Source organism: Pelodiscus sinensis, chromosome 5, assembly GCF_052426305.1.
Source record: "Pelodiscus sinensis isolate ZL-2025 chromosome 5, ASM5242630v1, whole genome shotgun sequence".
Lineage (NCBI taxonomy): Eukaryota > Metazoa > Chordata > Testudines > Trionychidae > Pelodiscus > Pelodiscus sinensis.
Genome location: NC_143056.1, coordinates 56,826,488 through 56,846,693, shown reverse-complemented (window position 1 = coordinate 56,846,693; position 20,206 = coordinate 56,826,488). Strand labels below are relative to the sequence as shown.

At 42.2% G+C, this 20,206-nt stretch overlaps 1 protein-coding gene across 6 annotated transcripts in view; it reads right to left on the bottom strand.

Moving 5' to 3' along the window:
• CDIN1 (CDAN1 interacting nuclease 1) overlaps positions 1-20,206 on the bottom strand; it is a 215,175-nt gene that overhangs the window by 183,194 nt on the left and 11,775 nt on the right. The window contains exon 2 of one of the 6 annotated variants that reach the window (XM_089778455.1): positions 12,325-12,414. The exons of the other annotated variants lie outside the window; for them this stretch is intronic. Within the exon in view, the coding sequence (XP_089634581.1) occupies positions 12,325-12,335 (11 nt within the window). The 5' untranslated portion in view covers positions 12,336-12,414. The remainder of the gene's footprint in view (positions 1-12,324; positions 12,415-20,206) is intronic. 6 annotated transcript variants of the gene reach the window in all.

Below are 20,206 nucleotides of genomic sequence, written 5' to 3'. Positions count from 1 at the left end.
TTCCATCTAAAAGAAAAGTTACTTTCATTTTACAAAAAATAATATTCTACCTCATTAAAAGCACAAAAGTACAGGGGGTAAACATTCATTTAAGAGATAGCTGAATTTTTAACAAACAAGGCCACATTTACAAAAAACAAAAAGCCACTGTTTTTGAAGCCCCAAAATCAAAAGCTTCCTATTTCATAAAATACATGTACAGGCAGTCCCCAACTTACGCGGATCCGACTTATGTCGGATCCGCACTTACGAACGGGGCTTTTCTTGCCCCGGAGCTCACAGGCGGCGGGTCGCCACCCGTGTCCTCCGGGGCGAGAAAAGCTTCTCCCGGTCTCCCTGGTCTGCTGGGGGGGGGGGGGGTCCAGCAAAGCCCAGGCGGCGGCTTTGCTCTGGTGTCCCTGGTCTGCTGGGGGGGTCCCAGCGGTTTTGGTGTCCCTGGTCTGCAGGGAGACGGGGAGCAAAGCCTCAGAGCACGCCCGCAGTGGGACAGACCAGGCGCGCTTGGGCTGTCCCGCTGCGGGCGTGCTCTGAGGCTTTGCTCCCCGTCTCCCTGGTCTGACCAGCAGACCAGGGAGATGGGGAGCAAAGCCTCAGAGCACGCCAGCAGTGGGACAGCTGCGGCGCGCCTGGACTGTCCCACTGCCCTCGTGCTCTGCGGCTTTGCTCCGCGTCTCCCAGGTCAGCAGACCAGGGAGACGGAACAAAGCCGTGGAGGACTTGGGCAGTCCCGCCACCCCCGTCTCCTTGGTCTGCTGGGGGGGGGGGGTGCAGCAAGTGCCCCCCCCCCCCCCAGCAGACCAGGCTTTTCTTGCCTACCCCTGGGGTAGAGCAGCTGGGGGCTGCCGGGTTGGTCCCGCAGCGCCGCTCCGGACCAACCCGGCAGCACCCCGGCTGCTCTGCCCCAGGCGTCCCCAGGTCAGCCGCTGCTGAAACTGACCAGCGGCTGACTAAAGGAAGCCCGAGGCAGAGTTGCTCTGCCCCAGGCTTCCTGGAATCAGCCGCTGATCAGTTTCAGCAGCAGCTGACTTGGGGACGCCTGGGTTTCTTAAGTTGAATCTATGTAAGTCAGAACTGGCATCCAGATTCAGCCGCGGTTGAAACTGATCAGTTTCAGCAGCGGCTGATGCCAGTTCCGACTTACATACAGATTCAACTTAAGAACAAACCTACAGTCCCTATCTTGTACGTAACCCGGGGACTGCCTGTATAAGCAAGTCACCATTGTAAGTGTTCAAGTAGGATTTCTCTCTTCAAACTTTCCTGCATGGGCATGCCGTGCAAGTCACAGCGTAGCATACAATATCTGTAAGCAGATAACAATTACAAATGAGACTTGCTGTTTGAAATTTGGCAATTTCTTTAGGATGTTTTTCTATATCAAACAGTTTGTATACATCTGCAAATATTCGTTTTCTTTTCAAAAACGTACAAGTTATATATTTGTCTTGTATCTGTTCTCAGAGCAGGCAATTTAACTAATCAACCAGTTGGCAATTTTAAATGTTATAAATTAACACAATCTGAAGTTCATTTTCATTAAATGTTAGCATTTGAGATTAAAATTAATTGTTTCAAGTTTTCATATTCAGTAAAACCTGTCTACTCAAATGTACGTACATGTTTTGCTCTTCACTCAGATCCAATGCTTACCCATCTCTGTATCCAATGATCTCAAAGCACTTTAAAGTGATATTGGTAAGTGCTAAATATTACTAATATCATCCTAAAATAATTGTTCAAACACTACTGTTGTTATATCATAAACCCTATGTACAATGGAAAATGTCATAGGCACTCCTCTACTGACCAACTAATTTATGCCATAGGAATATAAAACAATGAACAGGAAACTAAATTTTGATTTGCAGAATTTGATAAATCATCCTTAATTTGAGTGTAAACAGGGGAAGAAGCAGCTGTGAGAACTGTGTAAAATCTCACAACAAATCTGCACAGCTGCAATGGGATGAAGGGGGAAAAGTGGAGCAACCACTTGAGCTGTGTTTAGGGACACCAGCAACAAGAAGCATATCTTACCACAGCTGAATCCCTTTTGCCTCCAAAGGAATATTCATGTGTAGAGGGGGTTGCTGTATTTAACTTCATAAAGTCAACATTATATTGCAAATTCGCTCCCATGATGAAATTGATGTCCCATACTTAAACATGCACTGACCAGCACACTCATAGAAGGGGTAAAAAAATCAGTTTCTTATGTGTATAGTTTTAGTAAACACTATCCATTTTCCTCATGCTTTTGAGTATTTTTCAAAGGAAATATTTGAACCCATGAAGAAATGTGCACAATTTTTTTTTTGGTAACATTTGCTGTGGGCTAGTCTGTAATAGAGAAATGTCATCAATGTTTCTTAGATACTATTGTGTCTTGTTTTAAGGCTGTTATTTTCTATACATTTTCACAGTGTCTATCACAATGGGCCCTTCACTTTTTTATCCTCTAGAAGTTTCAGAAATAAATTTAAAAGCCTTTTTAAACCGGTTCAAGAGGAAGTGGAGGGTGTATCAGACAGCCAAGATTGTAGGGGGGACTGAGATCAGTTTACATGCAGTGGTGGGCTATAATAGCTGCCAGTTCATGATGGTCTCATTAAGTGAGAGACACCACCTTTGGTTAATTTACAGAACTTCTTGCATGTGCTGAAGTAGCTAACTATCAAGAGCCCATTCATAAACGAGCATAAAGAGGCCTTCTACTGATCTGACACTGGCTACAGCAGAATTCTGGATGGGGCTCTGAGCTGCAGTCAGGCTTACGAATAAGGCAGGTACAGCAAATAACATGATGTTCTAATTGTAAGTACTGAGAAAAGTGTTGAGAACTCACTGATATCTGGTTGTGACTGAGTTGGGCTTTATATCTCTTTTTTGGCTACTACTTTTACAATGCACTACAGGTTTAAAGTCTCAGGGGGTAGCCATATTAGTCTGTAATTTTACAAAACGAGCAGTCCTGTGGCACCTGAGAGACCAACAAATTTATTAGGTGATGAAGTGAGTTTAACCCACAAAAGCACAGGGCCTAATACATTTGTTAGTCTCTGAGGGCACATCTACACAGCAGGGCTTAAAATGAAATACGCTATGCAACTTGAGCTACATCAATTGTGTAGCTTAAGTCGAAACAGCTCATTTCAGCTTTTGAAGCTGTCTACACAGCAGGAGGTCCGAGAAAGAACACTTCCTCCGAGTTCCTCACTCCTTGTAAAATGAGGATTACAGGAGTTGGAGTAAGAAGTACTCCAGCTCGACAAAGTCGAAATAGTCTGCATCCACACTACAAGCAATTATGTTATTTCAGAATGTCAGTTGAAGTCGAAATAGCTTAACCCGACTTTTGGCACTGTCCACACTACAGAAAGTTGAAGGAAGAACACTCTACCTTCAACTTCTCTTACTCCTGCGGGACTGTCAGCAGTGCCCCTCTCAGTTTGACTTCACTGTCTTAACTAGACCTGCTAATCCAAACCCTGGAAGATCGACAGCAGTAGCTTCGATCATTCTCTGTAGTGTAGCTGTTCCCTAAGGTGCCATGGGACTGCTCATTGTTACTAAAGGTTTAATATATTTATATTTGACCAGAAAACCAAAACAAAACAAAACCCTGAAAATTAATTCTTATCTCAGTTGATATTTGCCAGTTATTCACAAATTTCACTTGAATTGCTTTAAGCTAAATCAATTAAAGCAAACTTTAACCCAGTTTCAGTGTCTAAATTATGGGTTTTGTAAATATATTGCTTTTTAGTCTCTAGTTTAATGGAACAACTTTTCTAAAATAGATCAGTACTTAAAGGTGACCTTCAATGGTGAAAACCTAACCAAATATAGAATAGTTAAAAAAAAAATCTGAATACTGGAACATAAGAAGTTTTTGGCACAATCAAACATTTGTAGATAATATTTTGGCTTTCCCTAATTCCAAATGACCGTGCTACTTGAAACATATTATAATTGCTTTAACGCATTTAAAATATATATTATTTGACCAGAACCACTTGCTGCAGCCTGGTATGCTACTTTCAAAATTAGTTTATATTAAATTTAAAATCAAGATCAGTTTAAACTTAGCTATTCATGTGCTAAACTAAAAGTCTCAAGCCATTCTGAAATCAACCAATTAGCTTCATTAAAACCTACGGTAGCTTAACTCAAAAGATATTTTATTAAGCACTTCTAATTATGGAACTGTTACAATAAACATTTTTCTGAATAAGCATTCTATAGATTTGGTAAGGATAATAACCAGATTCGCCATGAAATAAAAATAGTTTGACAAAATCTAACACTGCTGCCTCATACTATTCAATAAAGGCTGCAGAATGTTTGCGTGTGTTTGTGTAAATAAAATCTTGCCATTTATATACAATAAGTAAAATCTTGCCATTTATATACAATAGTGTGAAGATAACTCTACGCCAAAGCTCTGAGGATACTTGAGAACAGTTATCACTCCTATGACCTTGACACTGAAGTTGGTCTAACAACTTCCATACAATTTAGTGACGTGTGAAAACAGATAATGGTGCAATACATAGAAATGGCAGCATTTAAAATTCATAGTACCACAAGGCCATTACTTTTCCCACTGGGCCACTTGAACTTTAATAATGTCTGACCTGGTTGGCTAATAAGTTCTAGCTGAAGACAGAGGAAAAATTACCAGTATTAGATACCGTTTCAATGATTTTTCACTTAGAAAGATTTTAGAAATTCCTTTAAAAACAGGGTACCAATTTTTCCCAAAGACAGCTAATTTTTTCAGTGTCATCTTTAATGGATAATACATTTTAAGGCAACTCCAATCTCAACAGTTTGTATCAAATACACAAGAAAATAAAATTCAGATCTAAACAAAATATTAGAGTAAATACACATTATCAGTAGAGTCAGTGAACATGTAATGTCACTCTAGTCCTCCTGAGTTATATTCCCTCTCCTTTCATCTCATCTTCCAAGAAATGGTGAGTAGGACTACCATTCACCAGTCACAATAATAAAAATGAAACTTAAAAACACACAGAAATGTAAAGCTAGTTGAGGTATTTTGTGATCTCAAAAAAAAGGGGGGGGGCAGGGGGAAGGGAAAAGTAAAGTAATCAGGAATAGAGATGTTATATTTAGTTTAATCAACTAATCAACTAGTTGATGGATTTTCTGTCGATTAGTCAATAAGCAGAGGAGCTGCAACGGGGTATACCAACTGTGACTGCTGTCTCTTAATATATTTAAAAGGCTAAAGTGCAGCAGGAGGGACCCGGCGTGAGCTGAGAATCAGCTGTCCTGGCTTGCACCTGGTCCCCCTCGCTGCACACCATCCCTTTAAATATAAAAGGGCTCTTGATACATTTGAAAAACAGAGGCACAACTTCTGGGACTGGGCGCGAGCCAGGAATCAGCTGATTCCTAGCTCGTGCCTAGTCCCCTCAACCCCCTTGCCTCCCTGTTCAAAAGTTTTATCCCTTCTCCTCAGCTTTTGTATACATTATCTATTTCAACTATAAATTCTTTGGCACAAGGACGGTCTTTTACAATGTATGTATACACAATACTTTATACAATGGGATTCTGATCTTGGTTATGGTTCATAGGCACCACCATAGTAGAAATAATATTGAATATTCCAATTAAGGGTACGTCTAGACTACATGCCTCTGGCGACAGAGGCATGTAGATTAGGCTACCAGACATAGTCAAATGAAGCGGCGATTTAAATAATCGCCGCTTCATTTAAATTTACATGGCTGCCGCGCTGAGCCAACAAACAGCTGATCAGCTGTTTGTCGGCTCAGCGCGATAGTCTGGACGTGCGGGTGTCGACATCAAAGGTATTTGTCGACCACCCAGGTAAACCTCATCCCAGGAGGTATACCTGGGTGGTCAACAAATAACTTTGTCGACACCCACGCGTCCAGACTATCGCGCTGAGCCGACAAACAGCTGATCAGCTGTTTGTTGGCTCAGCGCGGCAGCCATGTAAATTTAAATGAAGCGGCGATTATTTAAATCGCCGCTTCATTTGACTATGTCTGGTAGCCTAATCTACATGCCTCTGTCGCCAGAGGCATGTAGTCTAGACGTACCCATAGATTAGGCATATATGCTTGTGTATGGCAGCACAATGGCAGGAAAAAAGAGAATACATAGGGACACTCATATGCTTGTGTGTTTAAATCTGACACTGGCAATAGGGATCTCAATGTATAGTCAGCTATACAGTTAGCCAATAATCCTAGGCTTATCAGTTAATCTTGTCGACTACACGCATTCCCCCACTGCTGCCTCTGTATCAGAGTCAGCAAGGATGGGGCGAAAAGGAGCCAGTGACGGGGGGAGCAAGCTTAAAAGCTAGTTCCCCCCAGCACTACCTCCGCAGTGCCACCTCCGTCCTCCATCCCTCCCTCCCTCCCTCCGAGCGCTGCTGCCTCTATCCTAAATATTAGGAGTTACACAACTATTCAGTAGTCCCCAGGGGTGGGGCGGGCAGCCAGTGTGCTCCCAGCCCCATTTTGGGGAGCCCCTGCTACCCTGTGTTGCTGCCATTATCAGAGGCAGCAGCAGGGTAGGGGAGGAGGAGCAGAGCTCAGACCCCTCCCCCCCACAGACAAGGGCCGCATCCACCCCACAGTGCTGCCTCTGCAGGCAGCTAGTCCATGCGGGGAGCTAGTTTTTAAACTGGCTCCCCTTGCCACCCCATGCTGCTGCCTCTGATACAGAGGCAGCAACACAGGGTAGCAGGGGGCTCCCCAAAAATGGGGCTGGGAGTGCACTGGCTGCCCGCCCCACCCCTGGGGACTACTGAATAGTTGTATAATTCCTAAGATTTAATGCAGTTAAATGACTATTCAATTACACAGTATCTAACACCCCAACTGGCAAAGTTTTTCCAAATTTCAGATTTTTGTGAGAGAGAGACACTTGTACATGTGTGCTCAGTATTTGGAACCCAGCTTTGGGCTGCTCCATAATACCACCTCTCCCAGAAATGACAGCAGATTATTGAAGGATAAAGATGACACAGACTAAATTTTTTTATAAAGCTGGTTACACAGTTATACCCTCATTTTACAAATTAGGGTAATGGAGATAAACAGATTTTCTGACTTGCTTAAAGGCACAAAGCAAATCAGAGGCAGAGCTGGGCGCAGAATCCAGGTCACTTTATACCCAACCTCAAATTCTGTGTCTTCCTTCTATGCTTGAAGGAAGACACGAAATTGATTAAAATGCCAAAAAAGTCATTGTCCAGACTCTGTTTACTTATTTCCGTCATATATCGAGTAAGTGAATTTCTTTATATAAGTTTTAATCTTGATGTCAGCAACTGTGGGTATGGCTCCAAAAGCGCATGATCAACTGAGGCAGATTATTCCTATCGCATCAACATTTGTATTTCTATCCTAACTCCATCAGCTCTTACTTGTAGTATTTCCTTCTAGAGATTTGTTTTAAAATGGTAGTGAAATAAAAAAGGCAGTCAAGAGAGGACATTATATATCAGTTCTGTGAGCCTTTCACACTTAACTCACCAGTTCAAATCTGGCCTGAACTGGCAATAAGCAAACGTCATTGCCATCTGATGTTGGTATTCAGAGGCCTGTCTGATCAGAGTTTGATTTCATCTTATTTTACATCATAAAAACTATAATTACAATAAACATTAAGTGGCAGTTAAGGCAGAGTAGCCTAAGACTTAATGTTCAGAGTGAATGGATTAACCTTCTTACCCTCACTGGGATTGGTTCCCTCTCAGCAATTCTGTGCTGGCCTGGATGAGCCGAGTCAGGTTTGTGGGGCTTGGGCTCCAGAACTATAAAATTGCAGTGTAGAGATTTGTACTTGCACTGGAATCTGGACCCTGAAATTGTGAGAGAGGTCTCAAAACTTCAGATCCAGCCCCGATAATGTACACAGGAACTTTATAGTCCTGCAACCCATTCTTCCTTAGCTTGAGTCAGCTGACCCAGGCTCACAGACTCAATGCCTTGTTGTTGTTTTTTAAATGAAGCATAGACATCCCCTAGGTGACCACTCTTCAGATCAGAGTTGAGGCCTACAAATTACAGTAATTAGATCACATTATATTCAGAGTGCTACTGCAAGAATCTTTTGTCAGATTCTTCCCATGTTTTTGTTTATTAATAGCTGTTCAAAGGATGTTAAAATGCGGTTAATTGACTAGTTGATAGAATTTCCGTTGACTAGTCAATAGGCACTTTCACATTCCTCCTTTGAAAGGTACAAGAGCTCCTGCTGGGGGTTCTTGTACATTTCAAAGGAGGAATGCGGAACTCTGCGTACAGCCTGGGGTCAGCAGGAAGTCCCGCTGACTCCGGTCTGCACGCAGAGTCCCCACCTGACCCCAGACTCCCCACGGTATTTTCCCAGAACCTAGGGTCAGTTGGGGAGTCCCTAGCTCATCCCAGGTTCTAGGGAAATATCGCGGGGAACCCAGGATCAGCTGGGGAGTCCCTAGCTGACTCCGAGCTCCAGGGCTGCTACCTCTGTGCAATTCAAAGGGGCATTTTAAAGGGGTATCCCACTGCACAGCTGATCTGCAGATCAGCTGTGCAGCAGCCACCTTGGGGTGTTAGAGGCAGAAAAGTGGGGGAAGGGGTACTTCAATCTCATAGATGCAGCAAAGGGGAGAGGAAGAGATATTGACTAGTCAAAAGACTATCCAATAAGCAAATGCTTATCAGATAGTGGACTAATCTTTAATATCCCTAATCTGTTCAGCCAATTATATAGTTTCCTCAAGAGCAGATTTTCAGATCACAATATCTCAGCTTGATGAGGACTATAAGATATTTGTCATAATATACAGACTTAATTTCATTCATGCAAAACGAAAAAACTGACTTTATTCGATAGTCTCCCTTTTTCCCCTTAAAAACTAATGTAACGTATTATTTCCCTTCCTTTTTAAAGCCCTGTACAATCCTCTCAAACAATAAATGCACCAGTGCCATTTCAGAAGCATATTTTTCCTTTCATACTTATTAACTTCAACACGAAAGATAATCGGACCTTGCATTTATATTTAAAAATTTAAAAAAAAAAAATGCTTTCCCCTATATAAAACATGTGCACCAATTCAAAAAAATCCAAATACAGAATCTCACCAACATTTTATCTTGGGCCAGAATGATTGTTGAAAACTACCCCAAACGTACTATTTACTGTAAGTATACAATCACATTTAGAAGAGTACTACATTTAAATACAATTTATATTTATAAGCTATGAATTATAAAAACAAACAGGTGGCTTTCATTACATAAATTACTATTGAAGTCATTGGCTTCATGCTGCTACTTTATTTAACATTTGCATGTGTCACATGTCAATTGCACAGTGTTGTATAACTATCACCAGGATACAAATGAACACCTTAAAAGTCAAAGTTTTTAATGACATCATTATAAGCAATTAATTAAAACAGTTGAGGTTTTACTGATTGTTTATATGAAAGATTATAATCTTCAGTATATAAATTAAAATAATATATAGTTCTAACCAAGAAGTTTTTTCCCCATTGCTATGAACAAATACAATTAAAGTTCCATCTGTTTTGTAAAGTTAAAGATTTTAAGGAAGAAATACATGTTTACAGCTGGAAAAAATTAGGACTACAAACTCAACAATGTATTCAATTTCATTTAGTTATACCTCCTCCTTGCAAATACTAAAGAGGTGCAATATTCTGCTACTTTATTTTTGTTATGCCTTTTTAGTGTATTACCTTACATATGTATGAAGAACATAGACTTTAGAAAATGTGTTTCCACCTCCATAAGCAGCGATAAGACAGACTGAATCCCACAGTTCCTTCTCACCAAAAATATGGTAGTGAATATGAAGCACGAGAGGTCGTAAAATCCATGCTGCTTCTTTAACCTGCATTATATATATTTTAAATGTCACTATTTCACACAAGCTACCACACCTAGTTGCAAGAATGTACAGAGAACATTTGAGAAAAAAGATTCATGACAGGATACAGCTTTCCCCTGCAGTTTTTACTTCGTTTATTTCCAACCCCCAAGCAAAAAAGAAAAAACCCACAAATATTTACACACTTAAAGCACTCCTCAGTGGTCTTTGTACCTCTCTCCTTAATGTGACATAATCACAGTGCTCTCCCCCGTAAGGGAGCAAAAGAATAGGAATTTTATTTGAAACCTAATCTACAAACTAGAAAGGATTTGAATGCAAGTAATGGCTAACCTCGCATAGATGCCAGCCATGTCACCTGTCTGAACTGCCACAATTCCTTTAAGCCAAGAATAGGTGGCCAAGTGGAAAAGCCAACTGACTACAACCCTGAAGGTTGTGGCTTGGAATTTCCATTGATCTCTCTCTGAAAGGAAATCTCCATTTCGCCCAGCTGTAAAATGGGTACCTAACATGTCAGGCAAAGGTGGTCAGACTTGACGCTGACCACATTGCTCCCTTGTGCCCTGTTGGTATCACAATAGGCTGAAGCAATTTACCATGGGGGAGGAGGAGGAGAGATTTTGAACTTTGAAGAAGCACAGGACAAAGGCAGTGTTAAAAGAAAAAGGTGGCGGAGACAGGGACAAGCAGCAGCTAACATCTAAATGTATTGTTCAACATAGGGGATTACTCAATTTACAACACTCAAGACACATGATAGTGTTATTTTTTCTGTTTTTTCTTTGCATTAGAAATATCAGATCCTAATATGGTACAGGACTCCTAGGAAAACTGCAGAATTAGAGTAACCATGATATCACAAAAGGCAAAAGACCAGAAAGTGAGAATTCATAGTTGAAGGAATTTTTAGTCAGACTATTTACATTTCTGCATGTTATTGATAACTTAGTTAACTCATTTCTCCTGTTAAATACTTAAGGAGAAAAAAAAAAGTTCTGACAGATTCTATATCTCTCCTTCTTAAATTGACTTTTTAAATTCAGTTTTCCAGTAAAAACAGGGATGTCAAGATCTGTTTTGTTTTTAAGCAGCAAGTTCTTTGTGGTACCAAGAAAAAAATTGAGTTTCATATTTATTTGCACTACAAGTTACAGATTTTTAAATGTCCTTTATCATTCTTGTAATTTTTCAAACTCAATTTTTTCTTGGTACCACAAAGAACGCTGCTAATGTACCAGTTTTCACTAAACCAAATCACAAAAAAAAATATATTCTTTTAACATAAAGTTATGACTGTTTATATGTAATCTGTTACCTGAAAAAAAAAACCCAGAAGGACTCTCCAGCCATCTAATCACCATATCAATGACACATGCCACAACAGAGAAGCACTAGTTTATTTGATTGATCATGGTAGATAAACTCCAAATAACAGAGAAATTAACAAATGCTTGACATTTGCTCAACATCCATTATTCTGACACTGCTTTCAGAATTTCAAAGCCTCGGAGTATGCTTAATCAACATTCATATTCCCCAGTGAGCTACAGGCACCATATTGCGCCCCGCCTTAGTACTGATGAAAACTGCATATTGGTCATTTCCAAAATGTTCTGGGACTCCACACAGGGCCCCCTCTCTCTCTTGTTCCTGTTCCGCAGTTTTCTTTTAAACACTTCCAAGACAAAAGCATCTGCCAGTTTTTCTCTCTAGGGATGTATGCAAAATGAACTTAACAGTTTTAAGGCAGGAGAAACCCTCACATCTAAATTCATTCATAGGACAGAAAGGGGCCTAAGAGGCCTCTCCAGGGACAAAACCCTGCTGAAATGTTCCCCGACAACACTGGGAGCTTTATAAAATCTAAGTCCAGACAATTTCCAATTCAAATACCCAGCATAGCATGACCTTTGTCAGATCTATGAGTCCTAGATGCACCCACTATTTTTTTATTCTAACCAGCACAGACATTAGACAGGGCACTGCAGCTAAGCAGGAGGTTCAATATTTGCATGCTCTTCTATTGTGAAAATGTAACAGTGACAGCACTGTGTCGAATTCTTTTCCCTCTAGAACTTTAACTCCATAGGAGAGGCATAGCTGACAGATGACTCTCCCAACATCTGTGTTATGTACATGGTACAGCTGAGGAACCTTGGATCACTGTCATACCATCTTGGAGATGACCTGCACCTTTTTTTATATCTACTATCTTCTGAAAAAATTAGACCATTTGAAACTATGCTATGATTTTAACAAAAAGTAAATATAGCAAGAAAGATTAACATAATTTATAATCATTAAGTTGTTCACATCGCAGTTCAACATATGTTGTATAAATTGTTTTGTATAAGACATTTATCAGATCTAATATGTTGCATATATTATATTATTTAATATGCTTACTAAAATTTCATGGATCAAGCTCCACTTCTGAAAGCACACCGAAAGCTCTGGAAAAATATTTCTTCATCTTCCATGATTTATTTTGATTACCTGTTACAGATACATGACAAAGTAGAACTCACAAAATTACAAGGTTAAGGTTTACACAGTTACTGCTTCATACACTAAAATATAACAAATGATTCCAAGTCCATGTAGTATTTTACTTGCATGTAGTATTCAGCAGCAAATTACATAAGCACTTCACTTTCTACTGAATATTTTAATAATTTTAAATAGAGCTTACAATAATCATTCTGGCCCAAGATAAAATGTTGGTGAGATTCTGTATTTGGATTTTTTTTTTTTTTTTGGTAAAGACAGACAGACAAGCAATAAAAATTACATAAATTCAACCAAATCTATTGTTATCGATAGGTAGCAAACACTGAGAGGAAAAACAAATAAAAACCTCAGCCACACAGGAGTTCAGTGTGGTTCCAGTGTAAATTTTAAACATATGGTTTGATCTTGTCTCTTATCAAGAAGATCAGAAACTGTTTGCACTATGGATGTAATAATGTAGTCAATTAACCAATAAGCAAAAGCTTATAGGTTAATGCTATAGAACATGCATTTCCTTTCCCTTCTCCCCTGCCCCCCACTATCCCCCAGCCAGTACATTTTTTAGCACAGGGATCAGAAACTTTTTCAAATCAAAGAGCGAAACTACATCAAAATTCAGAACAAGGAATTAACAAAGAGACATATAAGAATGCCTATTAGCATGATTGAAAATATACAACTTAATATTATCAATAATTGACAATGATTAATGATAGCAGAAATGAAACCTTGTACTCACAGACTTTATTTAATGGGACTTCTACTGCATCTTTTCGCAAAGTTCTTTGAAGTTTGCATCATAACTGGTCAAATCCAGCTTCAAGCTGTCTTCTGTCAATCTTATGGCAGGGGGCTGGTGATGTGGGGGTGCAGGATTCTGGGTTGGGGTGTATGAAGGGCTCAGAGTAGTAGATTGGGATGTATAATGGACTCAGGGCACAAGGTTGGGGTGTGTAGAGGTTCCAGAGTGTAGTGACAGGGGACTGAGGATGTGGGGGTGCATGAGTTTGAGGTTGTGAAGATAGAAGGGGCTCAGGGCAAGGGGTTCAGGTGTAAGATTGGCTCATGGTTGGTGTGGGTGAAGGGTTGCAGGAGTGTTATGATGCTGCAGCAAGATAGGGGCTAGGCACCAACTGGGGGCTTGTTGGCCAGGTTTCATTTGTAAACAAAGTACAATATTATGTCCAACACAAAAGGCTTCAACATTGTCTTTCTTTATGGCAGGGGTGGGAAATCTTTTTTGGGTTGGGTGCCAGTGACTCTCAGAAAAATCAGTTGGGAGCCATACAAATGAGAAGCAAAAAACCTCTCCAAAAACCCCCAACCCTCACTGATATGGTCCCCAACTGAAACACCTCACTTCCCTGATGCTCCATTCCCATAGTGGGGGGAGGGACAGGGAGGACTAAGGTTCAAGGCCTCAGGCCAGATTTACTCTTCTGACCTTACACGATAAGTGGATTTTGTGCTCCCCCCCCCCCCGCCCACCAGGCTCTGAGTTGGGGCCAAAAATGAGACATTAAGTATGTGAGACAGGGCTGCCAGTGAATGATAATGGGGAGGGAGTACAGAATCTGACCAGGAGGTGGGGTGTAGGAGGGGGGTGAGAGATCTGGCCATGGGGCAGGCTGACTGGCCAGGAGGCAGGGAGGATTTTGTGCAGAGGACGTGGCATTTTCGGCAGAGGGTAAGGGGTGTCTGACCAGGAAGCAGGGGGGATTTTACCCAGGGGGCTGAGAGCAGGGGAAATTCTGGCTAGGGGGTGAGTGGGAGGTGTCTGGGCATGAGAGGGTCGGGGGGGGGGGACACTCGTTTTCGCATCATGCAGTAAGAAACATGTGACAATTCCCACTGTTCCCATTCACCAACAGGAAGCCTCTGGGAAGAGTTGGCAGGGGAGGCTGCAGGAAATGTTTTCCAAGGGAACAAATTAGCTCCCTAAACACTGCTATCTTTGGTTCCTGGTTTCCCACAAGCTGAGGGAAAGGAAAATGCTGTCATCCCAAGGCATTTTTAGCTCTGCTTGTTCCCCACATGCCCGATTCGATGGGGAGCCTCGGGGCTTTCTCCTCCCTGCACCACCCTCCAGGGTTCCAGTCTTGCAGGGGCTGTAAGGTTCCAGCACCAGCACTGGCTCCCTGCTGCAGTGGGAATAAGAGGGGAGCCAAGTTCAGGCTCCAGAAGAGCCATATTTAGCTCCCTAGAGGCTCGTGAGCCATAGGTTGCCAACCCCTGTTTTAGCAGGATGGCCAGCAGCCTAGTCCAGTCCTGGCTTGTGATGGGTCCGAGACCTAACCCTGTTGCGGCTCTGCATTTAAAGTTTATTAGGAGCCGGGCAGGCAGGCAGCCCAGCTCAGTTCTGGCTCACGCTGGATCTGGGAGCTCAAACCCCCTCCTCCCCCATCCCACCCCTAGACAAGGGCTGCTGCCACCCCATACTGCTGCCTCTATATCAGAGGCAGCAGCACAGGGCAACTGGCAGCCATTCTGCAAGGGGAGCTGTTTTTTAAACTGGCTCCCCTTGAGGGCCAGCTCCAGCCTGGTACCTCATGCTTCTGCCTCTGAAACAGAGGCAGCAGCGCAGAGTGGCAGGGGACTCCTTCGAGTGGGACCAGAATGCACTGGCTGCTGGCCCCACTCCTGAGGACTATGGAATAGTCGACTAACTAATAAGAATACATGAGTTTAGTCAATTATTCAATTAACCACTTCAGATGGGTACCCAAGTTAGTCTGTAAATGGAAAAACTTAAACAACAACAAAATAGTCTTGTAGTACCTTACAAGACTATTTGTTGTTAAAGTTTATTCCATTAACCGGTCTTTAACATCCCTAGTTTGCACTGGATGGCCAACAGTACTCCCACCCAGGAAAAGGACAAGCCCAATGGCCATACTGAAATGCTAGAAAAATATTTAAAATAAAAAGAGATTTTTATGAAAGCTTATCAATCTCTCATAGATTGCTGTTGGGAAAGAAATTCAACCGATATGGAGGAAAATACAGTGCCTTCTTCACCCGTTACCTCTCCATTTTTGAGGAATTAAATTTCATGATCAAAAGGTTTCATTTGTACAGGAAGTCCCCAGGTTACGTACAAGATAGGGACTGTAGGTTTGTTCTTAAGTTGAATCTGTATGTAAGTCGGAACTGGCGTCCAGATTCAGCCGCTGTTGAAACTGACCAGCAGCGCCGGAATCGGACACGCCTGGGGCAGAGCAGCTGAGGTGCTGCTGGGTTGGTCCCACAGCGCCGCTCCTCTGCACTACTGGACCAACCCGGCAGCACCCCAGCTGCTCTTGGGGACGCCTGGGGCACAGCAGCTGGGGTGCTGCTGGGTTGGACCCGCAGCGCCGCACCTCGGCAGCACTCCAGCTGCTCTACCCTAGGTGTCCCAAAGTCAGCTGCTGCTGAAACTGATCAGCGGCCGATTCCAGGAAGCCCGGGGCAGAGCAGCTCTTCCTGTAGTCAGCCGCTGGTCAGTTTCAGCAGCAGCTGACTTGGGGACGCCTGGGGCAGAGCAGCTGGGGTGCTGCTGGGTTGGTCCAGTAGCGCCGCACCTTGGCGCTGTGGGACCAACCCGGCAGCCCCCCAGCTGCTCTACCCCAGGCGTCCCGATTCAGCACTAGCTGCGCCCTTCCCCCCCCCCCCCCCCCAGCAGACCAGGCTTTTCTCGCCACGGAGGACAGGGCAGCGGGACCGCGGCGCGTCTCGGCGGTCCTGGCGCCCACATCCCCCGTGGTGAGAAAAGCTCCGTTCGTAAGTAGGGATCCGACGTAAGTCGGGGACTGCCTGTAATATGAAAATAGAATAAGGAATAAATTCATTTCTTACATGTTGGTTCACTTGTTAGATGGAAAACACAAATTATCAAGGTACAGATTGCACCTCTACAAACCACGACTCTCTGGTCTAGCAACATCCATGGTCCCAGATTCAGAGTGTCCCAGCGCATAGCAGAGGAGCTGGAGGGCATCGGACCTCAGCACTATGTGGGAAGGAGGTTGTGCAGGAAGCTGCTGCACTGCTGGGGGGAGGGGGAATGGAGGGAGCCAGGAAACCCAGCACATAGCTCAGCTGGGCTGAGGGGGTAGTCAGGAAGGCTGGCACATTGCACAGCTGGCTTGGGGGGGAAGGGGGAAAGGGATGGCAGGAAGTGCAGCTCATGACCCTGCTGGGCTGAATGGGGCAGCTAGGAAGCCCGGTGGGGTGCTAAGGCAAGGAGTAGGACCAGCAACAGAGGTCCATGATCTCCCCTGGTCCAGCAAAATCACTCATCCAGGAACACTTAGGTCCTGAGGGTGCCAGACAAGGGAGGTGCAACCTGCATGAGAACATAAGAAAGGCCATACTGGATCAGACCAAAGGACAATCAAGGCCAGTATCCTGTCTGCCGACAGTGGCCAATACCATATGCCTCAGAGAGAAGGAAAACAGGTAATCATCATGTGATCCCTCTCCTATCATCTATTTCCAGACAGAGAAGCTAGGGACACCATTGCTACCCATCCTGACTAATAGCTATTGATGGACCTAACCTCCATGAATCTATCTAGCTTTTTTTTTTTTAACCCTGTTTTTTTTTTTTTTTTTTAAACCCTAGTCTTCACAACATCCTCTGGCAAGAACTTCCACAGGCTGACTGTGCACTGTATGAAGAAATATTTCCTTTTGTTTGTTTTAAACTCTCTTAAAAATACACCCCAGAACTATACGGTCCTTTTTGGAAAATTGTTTTTTTACAGGAGTTCCATAGGAACAGCTCCTAAAAAGTTTTAGGGATGTAGTAATGTAACCATTTAAATGGTTAACCAGTTACCATAACGGTTACACACTGGCTCCTAGGCACACCCTACTGGAGCCAGCTGCTGCTCCCCCACTACAGGCTCAGTGCAGAGTGGCAGCTGACTCCCTGGTCCCCAGGAGCAGAACTAGGAACCAGGAGTGGGGCCAGGAGCTGGCTCCTAGCATGCACCAGCTCCCATCCAATGCTGCAGCTCGGCAGTGTATTGCTTATACTGCTAAGTCTGCAGTGCAGCCAACTCCCCAGGAGTGGGACTAGGAGTCAGATCCCAGTGAGCACTAGCTGCCAGCCTTTATACTGCAGAGCCCATAGCATGTAACCGCTAAGATTTTCACTGGTTACACGGTTACCTAATTAACCACTTTTTAAACACCCCTATAAAGTTTTGTTTTCCTGAATTCATGGCCTGCTGACTTAGAAGTTCCACTGTTCCAGTACAATGTAGCACAGTAGGCACCATAGTAAGGAGGAGAGAGGCAATGTCAGAGAGGATTCTGAATTTCAGATGTTGACATGAACTTCTTTCCATGGACGGACAGTGTAAGGAGCACATCAATAGTCTGACATGCTCGTAACTTATTCTACACAGATGAGCTGTAGCATTCTCTATTAACGTTAGTTTTATCAGACTTTATGACTTTACTCCTATATAAAAGTTGCAATAATGATAAGTCACAAATGTGAAAATTCGTTAGTGGGTTTGCATTTAATAACATGGTAGGCAGACTTCTGGCCAGCACAGATAGAAACAACTGCTTGTGCCACCATTGCTACTTGGGCATTTCATTGCAATGATCAGTTATAAAGTACCTCATGAAATAATATACAGCCAAGAGCATTATCTACATATTACTGGCACTTCTGTTCATGTTGTCTCTCCAGTTCTCCACACAGTTTTATACATGTTGCAAAACATGGGGAACTGGATTAAGCCAAAGGGATGATGCTGGTGAAGGAGTAAGTTGTTCTTAGGCAGATCCCCAACGCGTTGAGAAGGACCTGTGCCATTTCAGGGCATTTTCATTCATTTCTGATGTTCCTTGGAGACAGGGAAGGAATGCCAAATGGTACAAAGACACCAGACAGAGGCTGCAGGATGGATATACTTCCCTTTTGTATGCATAGGAGGAGATCATTCACCAGAGCAACCCAATGCCCTGATCACAAGTCCAAGAAAGTGGAATTGGTGCCTGTTTATTGCTAGCTTCTAAATTTATCTTGCTTAAAAAAGGGAGATTAAACACCGGGTGGTAGCTCACGAGATCTCTAACATAAAGCAATGTTTTATACAGCACTGGTTGTACTACTAGATAGGGTGGGTGGCAGGTTCCCCCTCATAAAAGGTGGCCAAGGTAATCTCTACTCTCTTACCACTCAAGGACAGAGGTCAAAGCACAAAGAGAGAGAGAGAATGACTTTACCGGATAAATCAGAATCTGGAACTGCTAAAGCCAGAAAGATGGTAGAACTTTATTTACAAGATGAAAACTTGGCCACATTCAAGTCAATTGTAGTTTTGCCATTATTTCTAAAGGGACCAAGATCTCATATTCAGTGAGCAGGAGTTGATCAGATTGTTAGTAACACTACCTCTGAGAAGACAGACATTGTTTTCTCAAACTTTCTGGTGGACTGCCACTCAAATAATAAGGTGAAAGTTGAAATAGAGAAAAAAAATACTGTATTATAAATCCTCTCTGAAATCTTCATCAACTTTTCCTCAACAGTGAAAACTAAAAGGTATTTCAAGATTATTTTCAGGTTGCAGAATATTATGCTGCGTTCACTGAATAAGGCACTTAGGAGGATAAACCATTACAAAAATGACCATCACAAAAGTATATATTTTATTTAGGCATATGATAAGCTTAAGAGCATATTTCAAGACGAAAATAATCTTGGTCATTAATTTAGGCAATAAATCACAGGTCTTGCCTACAATGATGGCAAACAGATACAAACGAGGAAATGCGTTATTTAATATTGCCCCGTGTTATAAAAATGTAAGTGTGTTTAAGACAGGTCTTAAATTTTTATAATTATTGCATTTAATATATTACTGTTTTGACACACATAAGAATCACATTTATAGATTTCACTCTGTAGATGTTTCCTGTTCTGTAAATACGGAGCATATTCCAGAGACTTTAAAGAGAGAGAGACTAAGAGGGTAAACCTTTAAAATGCATGTTTGCAACAATATTTTGTTTTGTAGCAAACACTGTCATCCACACTAAAGCACTATCTAATAATCCAACCAGTACTGTAGAAAATATTGCTTTATATGTAGTCTTGTTCATCTAATATGAATTCAAAATTCCCAGTAAACGTATATAGCAATGAAATGTTTAACATTTAAATTGTGAACTGTAGTAGCTATCTTTTTTCTAATCCAATGTTTGGTACATGATTAACATGGACTTGATCTAAAATATTGACCTTGAAAAATGTATCACAGATAAAAAAATATTAAATTTAGATAATTTACCAAGTTACACAACTACTCACCTTGCTCCCCCCCTCCCCCAACACTGGTTTAATTCTCTTATTGATGAACATTTTACCATATCATTAAGATATTTAAAGAGTAATTAAAAACAAAATCTCTTCCAGTTCTTTTTCTCATACAAAACAATCACCTTCTCAAGAGGTATGAAAGCCACAGAGCATTACCCTTTGGTTCAAGTACTAAAATTTGAAAGCTCAGGGAAAGCGGTCATGATTTTGTCAGTCCAGTCACACTAGAAACCAAACCATAGCGCACATCTCTCTCACTCCCTCTACTCCAAAAAGCAATGCATGGTCTCCTACCAGATAGAAGCAAATTATAAGACTATATTGACTTATTTTTTAAAAAATCATTTTTGTTTCACAATAACATGATTGCTCAGTTAATTACTTTTATTGTTTGTCTACCATTTTGTTGAACTTTCCTTTTTTAATCAGCTCTCCCAAGTACCAATACAGTTCTCT